Raw genomic sequence first — 17,161 nt, 5'->3', positions numbered from 1 at the left:
GCTTTTGTAAAAATGTATGACTTCAATCAGGTAATAATTCTTAGTTCCAGATTCCACAATCTCTGTAAGGAACGTCTTGCACAATGACTCCTCCTTTTCTTTCCTAAATACAACAAAAACTCTGTTCCAGATTATGAGTCTTGCTGCCTACACAAGCAAGACTAATAATATGCACAACAAATCTATGACTAGCACAATCATAACCCCATTTTGCATTACAATACATAAAAAAATTCTAGAAAGCTCTTTTTATTGGTTCTTTCTCCCTAATTTTCCTTACTACGGTTATTTCAACTGAAATCTTACAAAAAAATATAGTTTTTCAGTATGCAAATCCATTTTTTTAATTACCCATGATGCACTGGAGGGATGGCAAAATTCAAATCAAGTTGTTTTTTCCTTCATAGAAGACTATTTAGAAGGGAAGTAAGCTGCATTAGCTAAGTTTAAGCAAATGTATGATGTTTTTGATATTAACAATCTCTCTTTTAAGGAAAAAGTTAAGATAATAATGCAGAGATGCCAACCTCTGGAGACCTAAAATTAGAAGACTGTCTTTTTTTTCACTACCCCCCAGAATTTGAATGAACCCCCCCCCCCCCCCCCAAAGAAAATTGACCCAGCCCCTAATGGGAATGACTTAGGACATTATATGATGTCTTACATGATGTACACACTTTCAAACATACAAGTCATATATGATGTATCTTATCCTATAAGTATAGAAGTGTCCCTTTAAAATCTTGCTTCCTCAGTAGTAATGACACTGATAATCATCTGTAAAGTTCTCACTCACCATCAGAAATATCTTTCATCGGGTAGAAGTAATAGATTGGGCATCAATTGATGCAATTGCAACAGTGCTATCTTTTCCAGCCAGGTCTACTATCTGTAGTGCCATGTTATGATCCAGAACTTGAATTTCTGATCCCTGCCTGGTTGTTGCTGCAGTAGCTTCTGTAAGTATAGGAACTCCTTTCCATTTATCAAGCCAATCTTTATTCAGGCAGTTGAGCTGATCATCCATCAGGAAATTAACACAGTAGCAGGGGCAAAACCTAAGTAACAGCTTTTCTTGCTCAAGCAGATTGACGACCAATCCTTGGGTCGACTCTTGAAAATTCTCTCATTTTACAGTCACAGTCATTCTTATCACAATTTCTCTTATTCAATCTATACAAAATAAAGCAAAGTATATCAATAGACAAGTTAATTATATACCAAAAATAAGTACCACTAACAATCTTGTGGTATAACATGCACTTTATACACAGCACACTTTTACTATCAGAAATAATGCTTTTAGCAACATTTTTAGCATGGTGCATTAACTATGAGAGTTCCCAATATAAATTTACAATGGCAAATATGCATCATTATTTCAAGATAATTAAACATAATTATTAGCACAAAAGGTAGTGTAAATGAAGCGACAAAAGAATCTAAATAAATACCTTCAGAATCAATTCACTTGTATAAAGCACATGCTACTTATTGTGGGGTGGGGGCAGGAGCCCAGGAGAACACGAGGCGAGAGGGACACAGGAGATGGGAGAAGAAAGGGCAGGAAATGGGATCTCTACAATAGCAGGAAATGGGAGAGAAATTCAAAAAGGCAAGCTCTTGTTATTTGTCGCTGCTTACATCCAGTCAATGAAATGAACACAACAACATTTCTTGACTTCCATTCAACATTCTCCACAGCTTAAGAGCGACTGTCTGTAAATATCGACCAAAATAGACTTTTAGTGGCACAAGTTCAAAATTCGATTCCGCTCATTTTTTGCTCATTGATAACCCTTAATGAGTAATGAAATAGGGTGTAGTTAGTTTTTTTGCATAACGTGTTCTTTCGTTAAAAATCGAGAAAACTAATTTTGCCTGCTTGGGTCTCAAATTCCACTTCCGGTAAAGCAAAATTTTTCAGAACTTTCATTGTCTCTACAAGGAGTTGGTAGTTTTTGGTCGACCAGTATAGTTTTTTTTACTCTTGCTTTGTTATATAATGATAGATTTGTGAAAACTCTAAAATTTTTGTCGCCAAAAGGTATTGTTAAAAATGGGCCCTACTTGCGATTTTTAGGCAGCCAAATTATAGGGATAAAAAATAGCAAATGTTAACCTTGCGCTATAACTTAGAATTTCGTTAAATAACTTTTTTTGGCTTAATTAGATACCAATCTATCACAAAATCAAAACAAATCTCTGGGCAAAAGATTTTAAGTGGCCCGCAAGGCCTTAAGTTTAACCCTAACTTTGCGAAAATTGCCGCTTTTTATGCGTACGTAATTGCATGACACGGTTCGTCACGGCATTTTTGTCAGATAGCAAGTATGCGATTAAAATAATCATTTTTAATAATAATCAAGGGAGAAAAGAAAAAACATTCAAAACTTTTTTTTAAATTTTCTTTTAAGGTTTATTTATCGATGTTTTTTTTTTTAATTTTTCATGACATGAGTATATGAATGTGCACTCTTCTTTTTCTTACATAAACACCTGTCGAAAGTCCAGGGCTTTCAGTCTTCACCGACCAGAATTACAACCGGCAGGCATCCCAAAAAGAACCATTTTTTTCTCGCTCAAGCAAAAAAACAAAATACAGAAAAGACGATGTGTCTCACAAACATAGGAATATGTATTTATTTCTATATTACAGATTATTAACTAAAACAACACTAGCGCGATCCTTCCTCGGTATGGCAAGACCTATTGACTCACATTATGCGCATGGTATAGCATTTTATACAAGCCTGGTCAAAATGAAAGCAAAAGCCCCGATCAATCTGAGCTGTAGTACATGTAAATAATGTTAAAATAATTACGTTATTTACCTTTTTAAAGTTGAGCGTCAAACTGACAACCATCAATTTTTGTACTCAAGACAACTGGGGCGAATAATGGGTCATACGACTGAAAAAAAGGTCCATTTCTTATTTTCGTTTATTTATGAACTGTTACTTCAGTTTGCGGCTATGGCCAGCGAGACCTGAATTTCCCTGCAACGCCGCCTGTTGTTGGCTGGCGAGTAAAAAAGTTATTCATTTCTTAATGTAAATCTGTGTCAGGCGTCTAATTGTCTGGACTATTCAACACTTTTTGGCAAAAAAATTGGAAATAAAACCGGGAATCATATTTTCTAAAAGGGACAAGAAAGGGAAACTATTAAATGTAGTAAAAAAAATCGGTAAGACAGCTACAGTTTTCTGGGTTTTCAACTGTTCTTGAGGCTTTTCCGAGTTGTTACCCTATTGGCATAATTCCAAGGTATGAAAACAGCTCTTATCTTTTCATCGTACCTCGTTTAATTTTTCAATTTTCTTGTTAAAATCAACTGCTTTCTAAGAACATCAACATGGAGGTTTGTTGCTCCTTTAAGACATTAGTTGAAGGGTTGTGTTCCTTTGATCGGAGGGACAAAAAACAGTCAACAGAGATAGTGCTGCTTCTGTCGTGCAGTAAAAGTATAACTAATCACAAGTCACTCTGGAATTTTCAAGATGTGGACAACGAAGTAGAACTGATCCTTGCCCATGCTGCTGTGTTTTCCATTCAGGAAAGTGTCCAAACAATGACAATTTGCCCATCTCATCGATCTTCCTTAGGTATAGGATGGACACGGGGAACCAAGAGGTGTAGGGTTCCATACGAAATATCCAAACATAAAAACATAAGAGGCAAATGTCCTAAAGCAGACAGAGGAATAAGCAAATTATTTTCGCATGTTATCTGGAATAAAACAGGACTATTGGTTTCAGTAGGATCAGGTAAGTCCAACTATCAACATTTTCACTTGTGTTCATCTTATGTAAATATATATATTATATAATGAGACTCAAGTCTAGCAGTTGTTATTTTCAGGTGTTTGCAGATCGTGTAGGCAGGTTCTGACCTCCCTTTCCAAGGATACTAAGCTGCCAAAGCAAATGAACGAATCTGTTGCTAGTACGCATTGTGAGGAAAGTGCCGTTGAATGTAAAGAAACTTCACCTGTAAGTTGACAACTGTAATAGTTAACTAAAAGTATTAGATCGCTATCGAATGAAATGGTCCGAAATTAAAAGTAGGTAAAACAATCCGCAGTAGAAAAAAAGACAACTCCCGACCCTGTCCCCCGTCAAAACATAGCGTCGCGCGCTTAACACGTGAGAAGCGAGAGATTTTTTTCCTCGCGTCTTGACCTCTTGCCGCGTATTTTCCGTGCTTCCCCTGCCTATCTCTGGAAAACGCTCAATGAGGACACTTACAAGGAAGCTTATTTATGTACAGGTCTTTTATAAGTTTTGTTTTTGAGGAGGGCGCGAGGGGGCGGGGTGGAGGTCTGGAGGTGAGCAGTCACTTTTTTTGAGCGTTCAGCATCTTTTTATCCCGTTTATTCAAAACAAACCGGTCAAATGGTAATAAGTAACAAACATTTCCGACACATGCTCACGTTGTTCAAAAGCAAATGATTCTTAAATAGTATCATTAATATTTGTTCACCTTAATTAAAATCAACTGTCAGCACGGAACCGAGATCTAGTGCGAGGGCGTGGCGCGCGAAGAACCTGAATTTGAGCACTTTGAAAGTGCAACTTCCCCCGCAAAACTTCATATCTTTTTTTTCATTCTTATTCCTTACTCCAATGGCAGCACTATATCATTGTTCAGGACAAAGTCCTTGTTTTATCATCAACATCATCATCATCGTCATAAGATCAGGATCATCATCATTACTGTCATCATCATCATCATCATCGTTATCATTATTATTTCTAGTATCATTACAGTTATCATAGCCGTAACCAGCATCACCATCACCATCTTTATCATTATCATTTTTCATTATCATTATCAATTTGGCTATCGTGCGGAAGCTTTGACATAGCATTATTGCTATTGCTGACAAAAAATTACGAGTACGTACGGAGTACTTTGGTGAATTCAAAGGCAATACAAAAACACTTCGCCTCTGCGTCAGTCGAGCAAGAGAGCGTTGATAGTGCTCTTCTGGAGTCATAGGCAGCATGCTATAATAATGCTACCCAGTGGGACACGTGCCGTCAAATACTGTCCATTATGGTGGACAAAATCAGTCTTAAGTCTTTGCAACAGTATATTCCAGATATTACTCCATATCGTTACAAGATTGCCAAACAGCACGCACTCCTGCATGGTAGAGGTTGTCCATTACCAAAGCCAACACAAAGGAGGATGCGCGTCCCTCCAGAGATGGTTGACCACTTTATTTCTTTCATAACCAAGTCAACACATAATTCAGGATTTGCCATTTGGGCAGAAACGACTTAAATTGTCGAGTGGCAAAGTACTCATTGTGCCTAATGTTATCAGAAACATGGTACCAGAACGCCTTGTGCAGCAGTATCAAGCGTATTGCAATGAGTCAAGTTTACCTTGTCTTGGCCAAAGCGCTTTGCTTTGAATACTCGAGGTCTGCTCCGCTTCTGTACGAACATCCCTACAAGGTTTAGACTACTTTACCGCTTCTGGGGCTAAAGTGTTTGATGATTTGGAAGATGCAGCTGATACGCTAGGAGATCTCGGAATGGGGATGTCATGGGCACAGCAGCAAAAGAAACAACTCAAATTAGCGAAGCGGTATCTGAAAGGCGACTTCAAGGTAACTTGAATGACAGATATTGGCTGCGGTCACATCTGGGCTACTAACTATAGTTAAGACGGGGATAACTATTGTTATCTATTTCGGTAATGTGACCGCTTCTCTGTTCACTCTAACTATAGTTAGAAAATTTACGCTTCGGTGATCCAAAACAATACAGACTAACTATAGCTATACCCAAGTAGGGTTCGTGGGTTACTCTTAAGTTTACAAACAACCAACCGATCAAAATGTGACACCTCTTTTCGCACGTGCGAGATGAGCATATATAAACATGCAACATAAAAACCAAGCGTGAAGCGAGGGGGAAACCAAAAATAACAAACAAAAATTTCGCATAGGCTAATTAGAACTAACTGTTGTTAACTGCGTGCTGTGACCGCAATGTCGACCGAAAGCACTAACCACAGTTGGGTATGACATCACGTAACTTGACACTAACTTAAGTTAAAGTTTAGTTACGTCGTAGATGTGACCGCAGCCATTACGTCTGAGCAAATGAAGACATGAATGTATATAAAGCATTTTTATGTATCTATTTTAAGGTTCATGTTTCCAAGACGTCCTCTTTTGCGGATCACTGCAGAGGCTTTGCCCTCAGTGATACCAAAGACGAAGACTACAACGATATCTGTGATCATGTTCATAATGGCGTATGTGATCGTTGTGATCTTGTACAGCGGAGCGTGTGCGACGTTGAGGAAGCTATGAGTCAAGTCACTACGACGACAGAGGAGCTGCAGGAACTAAAGTTTATGGTGGAGCAAGCTAAAAGCAGCATATTGGCTTGGAAGGCTCACCTCCTGCGCTCAGTAAACCAGGATGAAGCTAGAGTTGACGCTGTTGAAGAACTAAGTAAAGATTCAGTTTTGCTTGTCCAAGACTGGGCAATGAAGTACCTGCCACGTCAATACAGAGAGAGCCAGACCAATTGGTTTGCAAAGCGCGGGATCCCCTGGCACATAACCGTGGTGATACGACGTGCTCCAGCCTCAGATGCACTCGAGACAATGACATTTGTTCATATATTTCCAAGTTGTAACCAAGACAGTTTCACGGTTCTAGCTATTATGGGTGACGTTCTAAAGAAACTGAAGAAGGCCATGCCAAATCTGGAAAATGTATTTTATCGTCAAGATAACGCCGGCTGCTACCATAGTGCTTCAACAATTATTGGTGCCAAATTGCAGGCAGAGAAGGCTGGGGTGATCTTGAAAAGATTAGATTTCTCAGACCCTCAAGGGGGAAAAGGGGCATGTGACAGGAAGGCAGCCAGTATCAAGTCCCACATGCAAATCTTCCTTAATGAAGGCCATGACATCGAGACCGCTTCCCAGATGAAGACGGCAATTGAATCTTCTGGTGGAATCCCCGGTGTAGTTGTCACTGTGGCAAAGACAAACAGGAAAGAATTTGACGTGGGACGGTGTTAGCTTCATAAACAATGTCGAGTACAACAGCGAAGGAATGAAGGTATGGAAAGCATACAACATAGGACCTGGTAAAGTGGTTCCCTGGAGCAAATTTAACGTATGTGTTGATGACCAGCCATCTTTGATTGCTAATCATGAAAGAGAACAAAACTTGAATCCGCAATTTGTTGCCGTGAAGCCAAGAAAAACTGCAGATCCTTCCAAAGCAATCGCAGCTGAGGTTGAGGAAGATGATGGAGGTTCAAGTGCAACTGATGACGATTCAGGTTCTAAGTTATTTTCATGTCCAGAAGAAGGGTGCACAATGTCCTTTCAAAGGTATTCCAGTTTAGAACAACACATTCAGTGTGGTAAGCATAAAAGGGCATTGGAGCATGAAACGCTTCTCAACAGAGCAATGTTAACGTATACCTTTGCTCTTGAAAAGCCTGGAGTATCAAACATTGTAAAACCAGCCAAAGAGGGTTTTGTGACAAGAGAACACAGTTCAGATGCTCCGGGTTTCTCGTCATACATGGGGTGGGCTCTTAAAAGTTCCTTCTCCTGGAGCACTAGATTTAATTCCAGTCAGAAGGATTACCTTATAAAGAAATTTGAAATAAAGAGAAAAAACCGGAAGGAAACTCGATCCTGGAACTGTTGCTAAAGATATGAGAGCTGCTAAAGATCCTAACGGCAAGCGTTTGTTCAATTGCAATGAACTCCTAACCAGTCAACGAATCCAGAGCTTCTTTTCAAGATTAGCATCTAAACAAACTGTTGATGTCGTAACTGAAGAGGATAAAGAAGAAGAATGCAGCGTTCACCAGGAGGAAGTGCTGAGTAGATTGAGAAATGAGGTATCTGGTGCAGTAACCATGCCGCATCCAATCATGTTTGATACATAACTCAAAAGTACCTTTTCTGTATCGGTTTTGCGCGATATCTGCCTCGCTCTTGGTATAGATGTCTCCCAAATCATGGTCAAACGAAAGCAGCCATACATCTATGCCCTTCTAGAACTAGTAAGCACATGCACCTGCTCGAGTGGACAGGTCAGTCCAACTCTAAAATAAACAATTATTCAGTGAATGACATCATCTGGAAGAAAGATGCTCTAGGCACGTTTAACATTGGCTCAGAACACCTGGATTTTGTCTTGGTATTGACTGAAGTTTGTTTGTTTGTATATTTTGTTATTATCTATCTTTCCTAATTATCGGAGGAGTGTGTGGGGAGCAGAAGGGTGAAAAATTGTCAAATTTCAGGGGCAAGAGAACTGATAATGCCGAGGTCGAAACCCTAGCAAGAAGTTTCTCATCAGAGCGCCAACCCACAACATAGAAATGCTGTAAAACACCTAGCCATATGTTGCAAAGAAATCCACCCTTTTAAATCGTTGAAAGAAAGAACATCGCAAAACATGGACTTTAGGAAGATTATATGCTGCTAATAACACAAACAAGGGAAAAAGCGAAATCAATTCAAAAGACAACGAGCAGGCGTAATGCACCTATCAATGTTAACAAGCTGGCAGTGCGGGTGGGGAGGGGGAGCGAGGCATGGGGTGGGGATTTCACATTTTTCAAAAATTTGCCGTGAAATTCCCTACCCACAGGCAAATCATTCCAGTCAAATGTAACCAAATTTCCCCACCCTGGGCTGCACCGTGCTGTCAAATAATGCACGGCTGGACCCAGTGGGACAATAAAAATATCTCAGTCCAAATAAAACTCTACAATATTTTTCTTAAAATGTTGCTGCATCACCAAAGATACATATTCCTGTTGCAATTATACGTTTTAACCATTCGATCGGTGTTACACTGCGTAGAATACAGAAACCTTTAGGAGAAAGTCCATATTTTGTAAGTTTTAATATACCGTTTGTACCGAATGAGCCATACACTGATCAATTGTACTGGTCAAAATTCCCTGTTTCTCTTTACTTCCGTTTACCCTGATACCGCAGTATCTTAAAAGGATCAATTGATCAAAGAAACGCTAACACAAACGAAATCTTAAGACAAAACAGTGAAATCCACTCGTCGCCATTTTTTTGCTTGTGGACCCAATTCCAACTCTGCTCACTGTAAGTATTTCAATCGATCGTCTGCATAGAGGAGAGACTACGAAGAATTGAACAAAAGTCAAGCTACGCAATGGAGGATTTGGAAGCCCTTTGCAAGAAATTATCTTTCTGTCTACAAAAAATCAACTCAAATGGAATGGATCTAAGAACGACCTACTCAGGTTTCTGGCCTTGCATTTGGAAGTTCAGCCTAATCAATTTCGCGCTAACGACAACGGAACTTGTGCTGTTTTCAAGATTCAAAACATCACTTGCAACTTCTACTACAAAGCGAAAACTCTACAAATTCAAGGAAAAGAAGATGCAGACAAACTGAGAAAAGATTTAATTAATCTAACTTCAACTTGGGCACACCCGGTTAGCGAAACGTTGAACGCATTCCAAGAGAATCTAGACAACGAGGTTCAAGCGAGGGGTGATAGCCACGGGGCTTGTTTCGCCTGATGATGGCCCTATTACAATAAATGCTGACAACAGCCTTGGAGGGGATTTTGCTAAACCTCCAGTTTCACCCACTGAAGACGACCTAGCCAAAGCTGAAAATTTTATTGATAGCGCATACATGGAAGTCATTTTGGATGCTAACAAATCTTCATATTCAAATCTGGTCAAGGATATCGAAGCTGATCACGACAGTCAATTAACTCAGTTGTCGTTGTTGTTAAAAAAAGTGTCTAACGAACTAAGTGACCTGAAAGCTTCTCATGCAGCTTTACTGGCGGCAAACAATGAAATAACAAATGAATTGACCGCGCTACGAAATGACGTAACCTCTCACCTCCAGACCCAATCACAAAGGTTACCAGAGACAAATGATCTGAAAGATTCTCATGCTGCATTACTGGTCGCTACCAACGAAATAGCCAATGAAGTAATTAATCTTCGAAATGACATAACTTCTCACTTCCACAAACAATCGCATATCTTGTCTGATTCCCAGGGGTGGACAAGTGTCGGTAAAAATAGAAGACCCATAGACATTCAAAATAAATTCAAGGCACTGGAGGTTTCCGATGGTGAAATATCGCCTAAAGCATCAGACGCCAAACCTGATGAAAATTCGCCGCTGATAATCAATGCAGATCGATCAACGCCTATGACCTCGCCCTCTGACAAAGATATTACGAAGACCCTTCAAGTGTACACTGTAACTAGACCTTGCTGTAGTGCCAAAACAATTTCTAAAGAGTCAGTGGGACAATACAGCCATTTGAAGAACGTTTCCGATAAAATACATCTTTCGGGTGGTGCCATAGATCTCCTTATTGGCACAGACTTCGTAGAGGCCTTCATTGACATTCACACAGCGTCTGGAGAACCTGGAGTGCCCATCGGGAAAAGAAACTGCTTTGGATGGTACGTTCTGGGACAGTTCAAGTCAAACGGCTCCACCCTATCTGAAATTCAGTCAATAGAAGTAGGGACAGTGAGTGTCGAGGAAGATATCAAGAAACTTCTCCACCAATACCTCCTGGGAGTCAAACCAACCAAACTCTGTACTTGCACTGAAAACATGTTACGTGAAGTCCCTCGCAGCTTCAACTACCTTGGTCGACGGGAGAATACAATTGAAGATGCCTTGGAAAAAAAGAGGGCCTCCAAAACGTGTTTGCAGATTTTTTGTCTAGGAATCCTATTGAATACAAGCAGTCTGCTGCAGAACAGGTAACTGTAAATGTGATGTTTATCGAAGAAGACCAGTTTTTAAATGCGTCCGTGGTTGCTATGGAAACCATGAGAGACCCAGTTCTTGGAAAGGTGTTACAGTTTACTCAGCAGGGTTGGCCCAATAATCTGGAACCAGTGTTCCAACCTTCGTACAGCAAAAGGCTTGAGCTCTCTCATGAAGATGGTATCCTCCTGTGGAACTCGCCAGTTGTTGTACCAGAGTTGTTACAGGCTCTCTCATTGGCCGATTTGCATGCAGAACACCTGGGTATGGTCAAAATGAAACAATTAACTCGAAAATACTTTTGGTGGCCTGGACTTGACAAGCAAATTGAGGAGACAGTTAAATTATGTCCTGCTTGTCAAGAATCTGCTAAATCGCCAGCATCCGCCCCAACTGCTTCATGGTCCTGGCCAGGTGGACCATGGAAACGATTACATGTAGATTTTGCTGGGCCTTATCTTGGCAAGATGTTTTTGGCCTTGTGGATGCTTATTCCAAATTTTTGGAGATAGTACCCATGACTCATGCCACCAGCACCAACACTATTACTGCTTTGAGACACTTTTAGTTACTTTGGTTTACCAGAGCATCTGGTAACAGACAATGGGACTCAGTTTACGAGTGATGAATTCCAGAAATTTCTAAGAGAAAACGACATCCTTCATACTCTCACTGCTCCAGGACATCCTGCTACAAATGGGTTTGCAGAACGCTATGTGGGTGTATTTAAGGATAAACTGGGCAAGATTGGAGATACAGGCGAGTCTGTGCAAACAAAATTAGACAGGTTTTTGTTGACTTACAGGGCTACACCCACCACGTTAGGGAAATCATCCTCAGAATTACTTATGAACAGACAGCGTAGAATTAGATTCAGTGCACTGAGAGCCAAAAGTTCTAAACAGGAAGTAAAGGTTTTTCAATACAACCTTGACAACAAACGCCAGTTTACACCAAACCAAGCAGTTTTTGTGCGTAATTTTGGCAAAGGAGCCAAATGGATTCCAGGAACCATATTTGGAACAGTCAGTCCCCGGAATTTTGAGGTTCAGGTCGGAGACATTATCTGGAAACGACATGAAGAACAATTACGTCCACGATTCATACCTTCCACACTAGGGTCAGAGTTAGTTCGTGCGCCCCAGCTACCTGAGCAAACTGAAGGGTTGACCCCAGTAGTGAGGGAAAGGCCTATTACAACACCAACCCTTTCACAGCCTAAAGAGGCTACACCTGTACTTGACACTCCAGCCTTGGATAGCATGGCTGATGCTTTTTCTTCACCACAGAACTCATCTGTGCGAGATTCAGAACTTCAAGCATCAGCGCCTGAGCAAACAGAACGGAGATACCCTCTCAGAGAGCGTAAACCGCCTCAGAGGTTCTACTAGTCTTTAGCAAACTTAAGTGTTCGTGACTTTGGGTCTTGTTCCTATCAGTACATTACTTTGTATTATTATCAGGTTCAGTTTTTCTTTCCATTGCTTTAAGAGGGGGCATTTGTTATATCCCATGAATCCTTATGCGCTTCGTACATGCGCAGTAGGCTCTTCTTGCCATGTGCTTACAGACTTAAAGTAAAATATTGTTGAGTTCTGCGTTTGTTATACAATTTCCTGCTACATTACAAACTACGAAATCCTGGTACATTACACTATCCATCCTAGAAAGTTAGACAATCATGTGACCGTACACGACCACCCGACCTTCCGCCCGTCCGCACCACAGGCATACCAATGTTTAATCTCACTCTCTAGCTAGTTTGGGAGCCTGCAACCTGATATTGTACATCCATGTTTTGATGAATTGACAGCTGTCAAAATAGTGTTTCTGCTGACCAGTATCGCCTGACCGTATTGCAGGCTCTGGGGACCCACTGAGTTCGAGTGTTTTTGAAGTTATCCGCTGACAAGTTGCTACTTTTCAAATGATCGCAGGCTCAAGTTCAATTTTTTTAAAATGCATATGAAATAAGTTGTGTTCATGAGCCGCACTTATAAAATTTTGATTTCGAACTGACCTCAGATGCGAAAATTCAACCGGCTTTTACATGCAGGGAAGGCAATCGCTTTTGACTTTTCTCAGTGTCACGCGTTGATAACACTCTAAGTCCAATTTTTGTGTTCTTATTGGTCAAAATTTAACAGGTGAGTTCATGCGGAAAATTTATGCAGCGTCTGGAAACGTGCTTACTGATAGCTGAAGCTGACAGAGTTGTGTCATCTTGTGATGTTTTAAGGTGGCTCGATACAGCTATTCAAGGCCAATACCTCCTAAGTTTGAGCATAAACTATGTCGCCATAAACAAAGTTTTGGAAAAATTGCCACCACAGTTGTATTAGATAAAGATGAAAATTTGTTATGATCAGGGTTGCAATGACATCGGAGTTGTCATAGCAACGAAGTGACGCTATTATGTATTTTACTTACAGAAGTATTTCTCAGCATTGCGAACTGTTCTTCCAAAATCATTCACGGGAGCTTTTTCCTCCAATAGCCGCCTCGATGTTCGTGAAGTTTAAGCGAAATCTGTAAGAACGTTATCGAGACATTTTGGGATAAAGATTTTGTGGTTAGAAATACGGTAAAAAAATGGATAATCTTGATGTTCGGCTGTTATCTGTAGAAAAGGAAGTACTTTTGACATGCAATTTCACCTCATAGTAGTTTCAATCTTTTTAAAAACGTGCGTGAAAGACCACGGAAATAGCTCCAGCCAATTGCTAGAAAGAAGGATTTGATTAGTATGTATTGAGGCGCTTTTGTTAGCAGTTTTTGAACATTTTGGTCTACTTTAACAGATTAAAGAATAATTTTTAAATAGATTTAAATAGATAATTTTTCGATAGATTTTTTAAAAAATTTAAGATTCTTGAGATCAACATTCCTTTTATATGACCTTTTAGTTCCAAGATTATTGATATATTGTAAAATAAAGGCTACAATTCGCCAATATTTTGGCAGAAATTTTGTTTTTACAAGTGTAAGCCTCTCATTTTTCAGGGTATTGTCTCCAAGTTTCATATTTTCGCACATAACAATAGCTAGCATTTTTGCATATGTCAAATGCATTGTTAGCTACTGTTGTTCACGTGAAAATGAAACTTGGAGACAATGCCTTGAATAATGAGAGGCTTTCACTGGTAATGACAAAACTTCCGATAAAAAAGTGACGAATTGTAGCCTTTATTTTACTGCCTTACAATGTATTAATAATCTTGAAACTAAAAGGTCATATACAAGAAGGGTTAATCTCAAGAATCTTAACTTTTTAAAAAAATCTCTCAACCGGATTAAAAATTATTCGCCAATTTGTTAAAGAAGACCAAAATGTTAAAAAAACCGCTAACAAGAGCGCTGCGATACATACTCATAAAACCCTCCTTTGTAGCAATCGGCTAGAGCTATGTCCATGATCTTTCACACGTTTTTAAAAAGATTGAAACTACTATGAGGCAAAATTGCACGTAAAAAGCGCTTTATTTTCTACAGATAACGGCCAAACAACAGTATTGTCCATTTTTACTGTGTTTCTAACCATAAAAACTTCATCCCAAAATATCTCGATAACGTTCTTACACATTTCGCTTAAACTTTACGAACATCGAGGCTGCTATTGGAGGAAAAAGCTCCCGTGAACGATTTTGGAAGAACAGTTCCCAGTGCCAAGAAATACTTCTGTAAGTAAAATACGTAATAGCGTCATTTCGTTGCTATGGCAACTCCAATGTCATTGCAACCCTGATCATAACAAAGTTTCATCTTTATCTGATACAACTGTGGTGGCAATTTTCCAAAACTTTGTTTATGGCAACGTAGTTTATGCCCCTGAAAAACTGTATCGAGCCACCTTAAACTGTCTTTTTCCACTTGATGTACAAAACGAAATACAGCTGCTATCAAGATTGTTCTGTAATTCATGGCTGGTTTGTTTATTGCGCTTTTTGTTAACAAATGCACCGCTTGTGGCATTGGAAATCCGATTTCGGATGCATCGTTTTAAAAAATGAGCTTACTCACTTGCACTTGCTTGAGGCGTAAGAGGGTTGAAAAGTCTCAAGCGATTCTGGAACACTTGATGACCTTCAGAAGCAGCATCTCGACTGGTAAGCCTGAGCAATTATTTTCTTTGATGTGTTTTTTTTTTCAGTTTCCTGAAGTCGAGCGTATGGTTTATGCAGCTTAAGTTTATATGCGAGCAATGATCTACCCTACAATAGTATCAGCTTTAAAAAGCGTTTAGACATTTTTTGACCGCAAATTCAAAGAAAAGGTCCCTAAGAATATTTAGTTCTGATTTTGGTTGTAAACATTAAGCTCTGAGCGATTTTCTTGCCTCGAGTTCATATTGTAAAAGAGCAAACACTGGGAAGCCACCTTAAAACATAAATAAGCTTATGCTTACCTGACTCATGATTTTCAGAGACACTTTACTCTCAATACTTGTCTTCGTGAATGAAAATTATTGTCTCTGTACATGTTTTATCGAATTATATTTATTTTATTGATTGTTAGTAGTCCCTCGCAATTTTTATTGCTGCACCAGTTGTTTCCAGTCCAACATAAAAATTGCATGCAGGAATACTCAAAATGCTGCGCGTAAATTATCACTTGCTTTTAAAGATTACACATAACAAAAACATAAACAGGTTTATAAATAAAGGGAAATAAAACCTAAACATAACAAATTCTCTATCATGTTGAAGGGTAAATGGTAACTCTATTAATCGCACTGCAAATTTGGTGCCTGTCAAAAGTGAGAACCCATCCGGCTGGCCGAAAAGGTGATTTTGGCAAATTTTTATTGTTTTCACTAAAAGCCCATAATTATTACCCTGCATATCACATAGAACCAGTTTTTTCTAACTGAAAAGTCCTGGCATTATGGAATTCTCTTCATGAAAACGTTTTATAATGTGGTCAATGCTATAATTTGTTGTGCAAAAGAAGCGCGTGCTTTGATCACAGGTAACCCAGGCTCACTGTTAGTGTCACGTTCGGATTTCCTAACATGGTTAAATATACAGAACATATGGGGCGAAGTTTAGGTCTGGAAATTTGCTAGAAAATGGAAATTAAAATCGACGAAACTTACAATGTGGCAAGTTGTTGTTGTCCTTAATGTGTACATAAAGTTTCAAGAAAAATAGTCTGCTTCACCGTTCCTTCATAGTATTTTATTTCGGGGTTGTCCAATTATTAATCTCTCAAACGGAGCAGTGTTGGAGAGACTGGTGAATGCCACATTATGATGCAACAGCTAATGCAAATACAATACACTTTCCAGGCCTAATCTACTGTGATCGAACATGATTGCTATTTTTGGGTGTACAAACAAGACTATTAATTTGATGTAAAATTTGTTTCAGTCTTGGACTGTCAAATTATTTTTCTCTAAAATCACTTAGCCTTTGCTTTAAAAGTCACATCTGTGGATTACAAGTTGATTGTTTGATTTAAATTATGAATTTATTAAAGGGAGCTTCGCTTTTAGCCCTGGCTAAATCTATACATTATTGAGAGCTATTAACATAATTGGTATAGGATGTTTTCTTTAAAAATGTCCTTTAGATTCAGATCAGTGACACTCAGGATGACTTGGGAGGTGCACCACCAGCAAAAGTAGCAAGGTGGCCTTTAGTTTTCAGTAAAATATTAATATTAAAAAATTAAGCCTGTCAAAGGCTCAGTTTCGTGTTAGGAGGAAGAAAACACAGCAGGCTTTAAGACCTATTCATTGCGGAAGTCATCTTTTCATTCCAGAGAGGGAAAATATTAAAGCAGTAAATGATGGTCTTTGGACAACTTTGATCAATTCAGCAACAGAAGGGAAGATGAAAGAATATATCGAAAATTCCACTAAGTGTATGGAGTTGGTATTGCCAAAAACTCTGGAAAACAAGGTCAATGACTATGACAAAACCAGAAAAATCAATTCCTTCTCGTGCTCCCCTCGTCCCTCTCAAAGTTGTTTATCACGTTTCGGTCACCAAATCTTGTGCACCAACATTGAGGGGACAAGGAGACCCTAAACTGTCCCAACCATTTTGACTGAGACTGTGTTTTAGAGGAATTTTAGGTATGTGACTCCTCGTTGGCTCTAGTGGTGGGAAATCGCTAGGCAGGTATATACACGTTTCAGAGCTATTTTTCTCGGGAAAAACATAAGAGATTTCACAGACAGAAACAGAGAAGACAATCAATACAGGAAAGAAGTCTTTGTTTCTTTTATTACAACATTCCAAGGTATTAAAAAATCTTTGTACGTATTGGGTTTAAAGAGTGAACAACGGATGAGTCAAAGCTACGCAAATTATTTCACAGGCAGTGTTTTTTGCTGCTAATATATTGGACCGGTGGAGACAC

General features: G+C 39.2%; 1 protein-coding gene and 1 pseudogene across 1 annotated transcript; both read left to right on the top strand.

The window, feature by feature from the left end:
• Positions 1 to 6,100: 6,100 nt before the first annotated feature.
• LOC140931849 (uncharacterized) lies at positions 6,101 to 7,940 on the top strand (annotated as a pseudogene).
• Positions 7,941 to 10,803: 2,863 nt separating this feature from the next.
• On the top strand, positions 10,804 to 12,186 carry LOC140931848 (uncharacterized). Its single transcript, XM_073381568.1, has 2 exons — positions 10,804 to 11,059; positions 11,381 to 12,186. Exons 1-2 carry the CDS (start codon positions 10,804 to 10,806, stop codon positions 12,184 to 12,186), a joined length of 1,062 nt encoding a protein of 353 aa, XP_073237669.1.
• The last annotated feature ends 4,975 nt before the right edge of the window (positions 12,187 to 17,161 follow it).

Source organism: Porites lutea, chromosome 3 (assembly GCF_958299795.1).
Source record: "Porites lutea chromosome 3, jaPorLute2.1, whole genome shotgun sequence".
NCBI lineage: Eukaryota > Metazoa > Cnidaria > Anthozoa > Scleractinia > Poritidae > Porites > Porites lutea.
The sequence above is the reverse complement of the archived record's forward strand: the minus strand, read 5'-3'. Positions and strand labels throughout refer to the sequence as shown.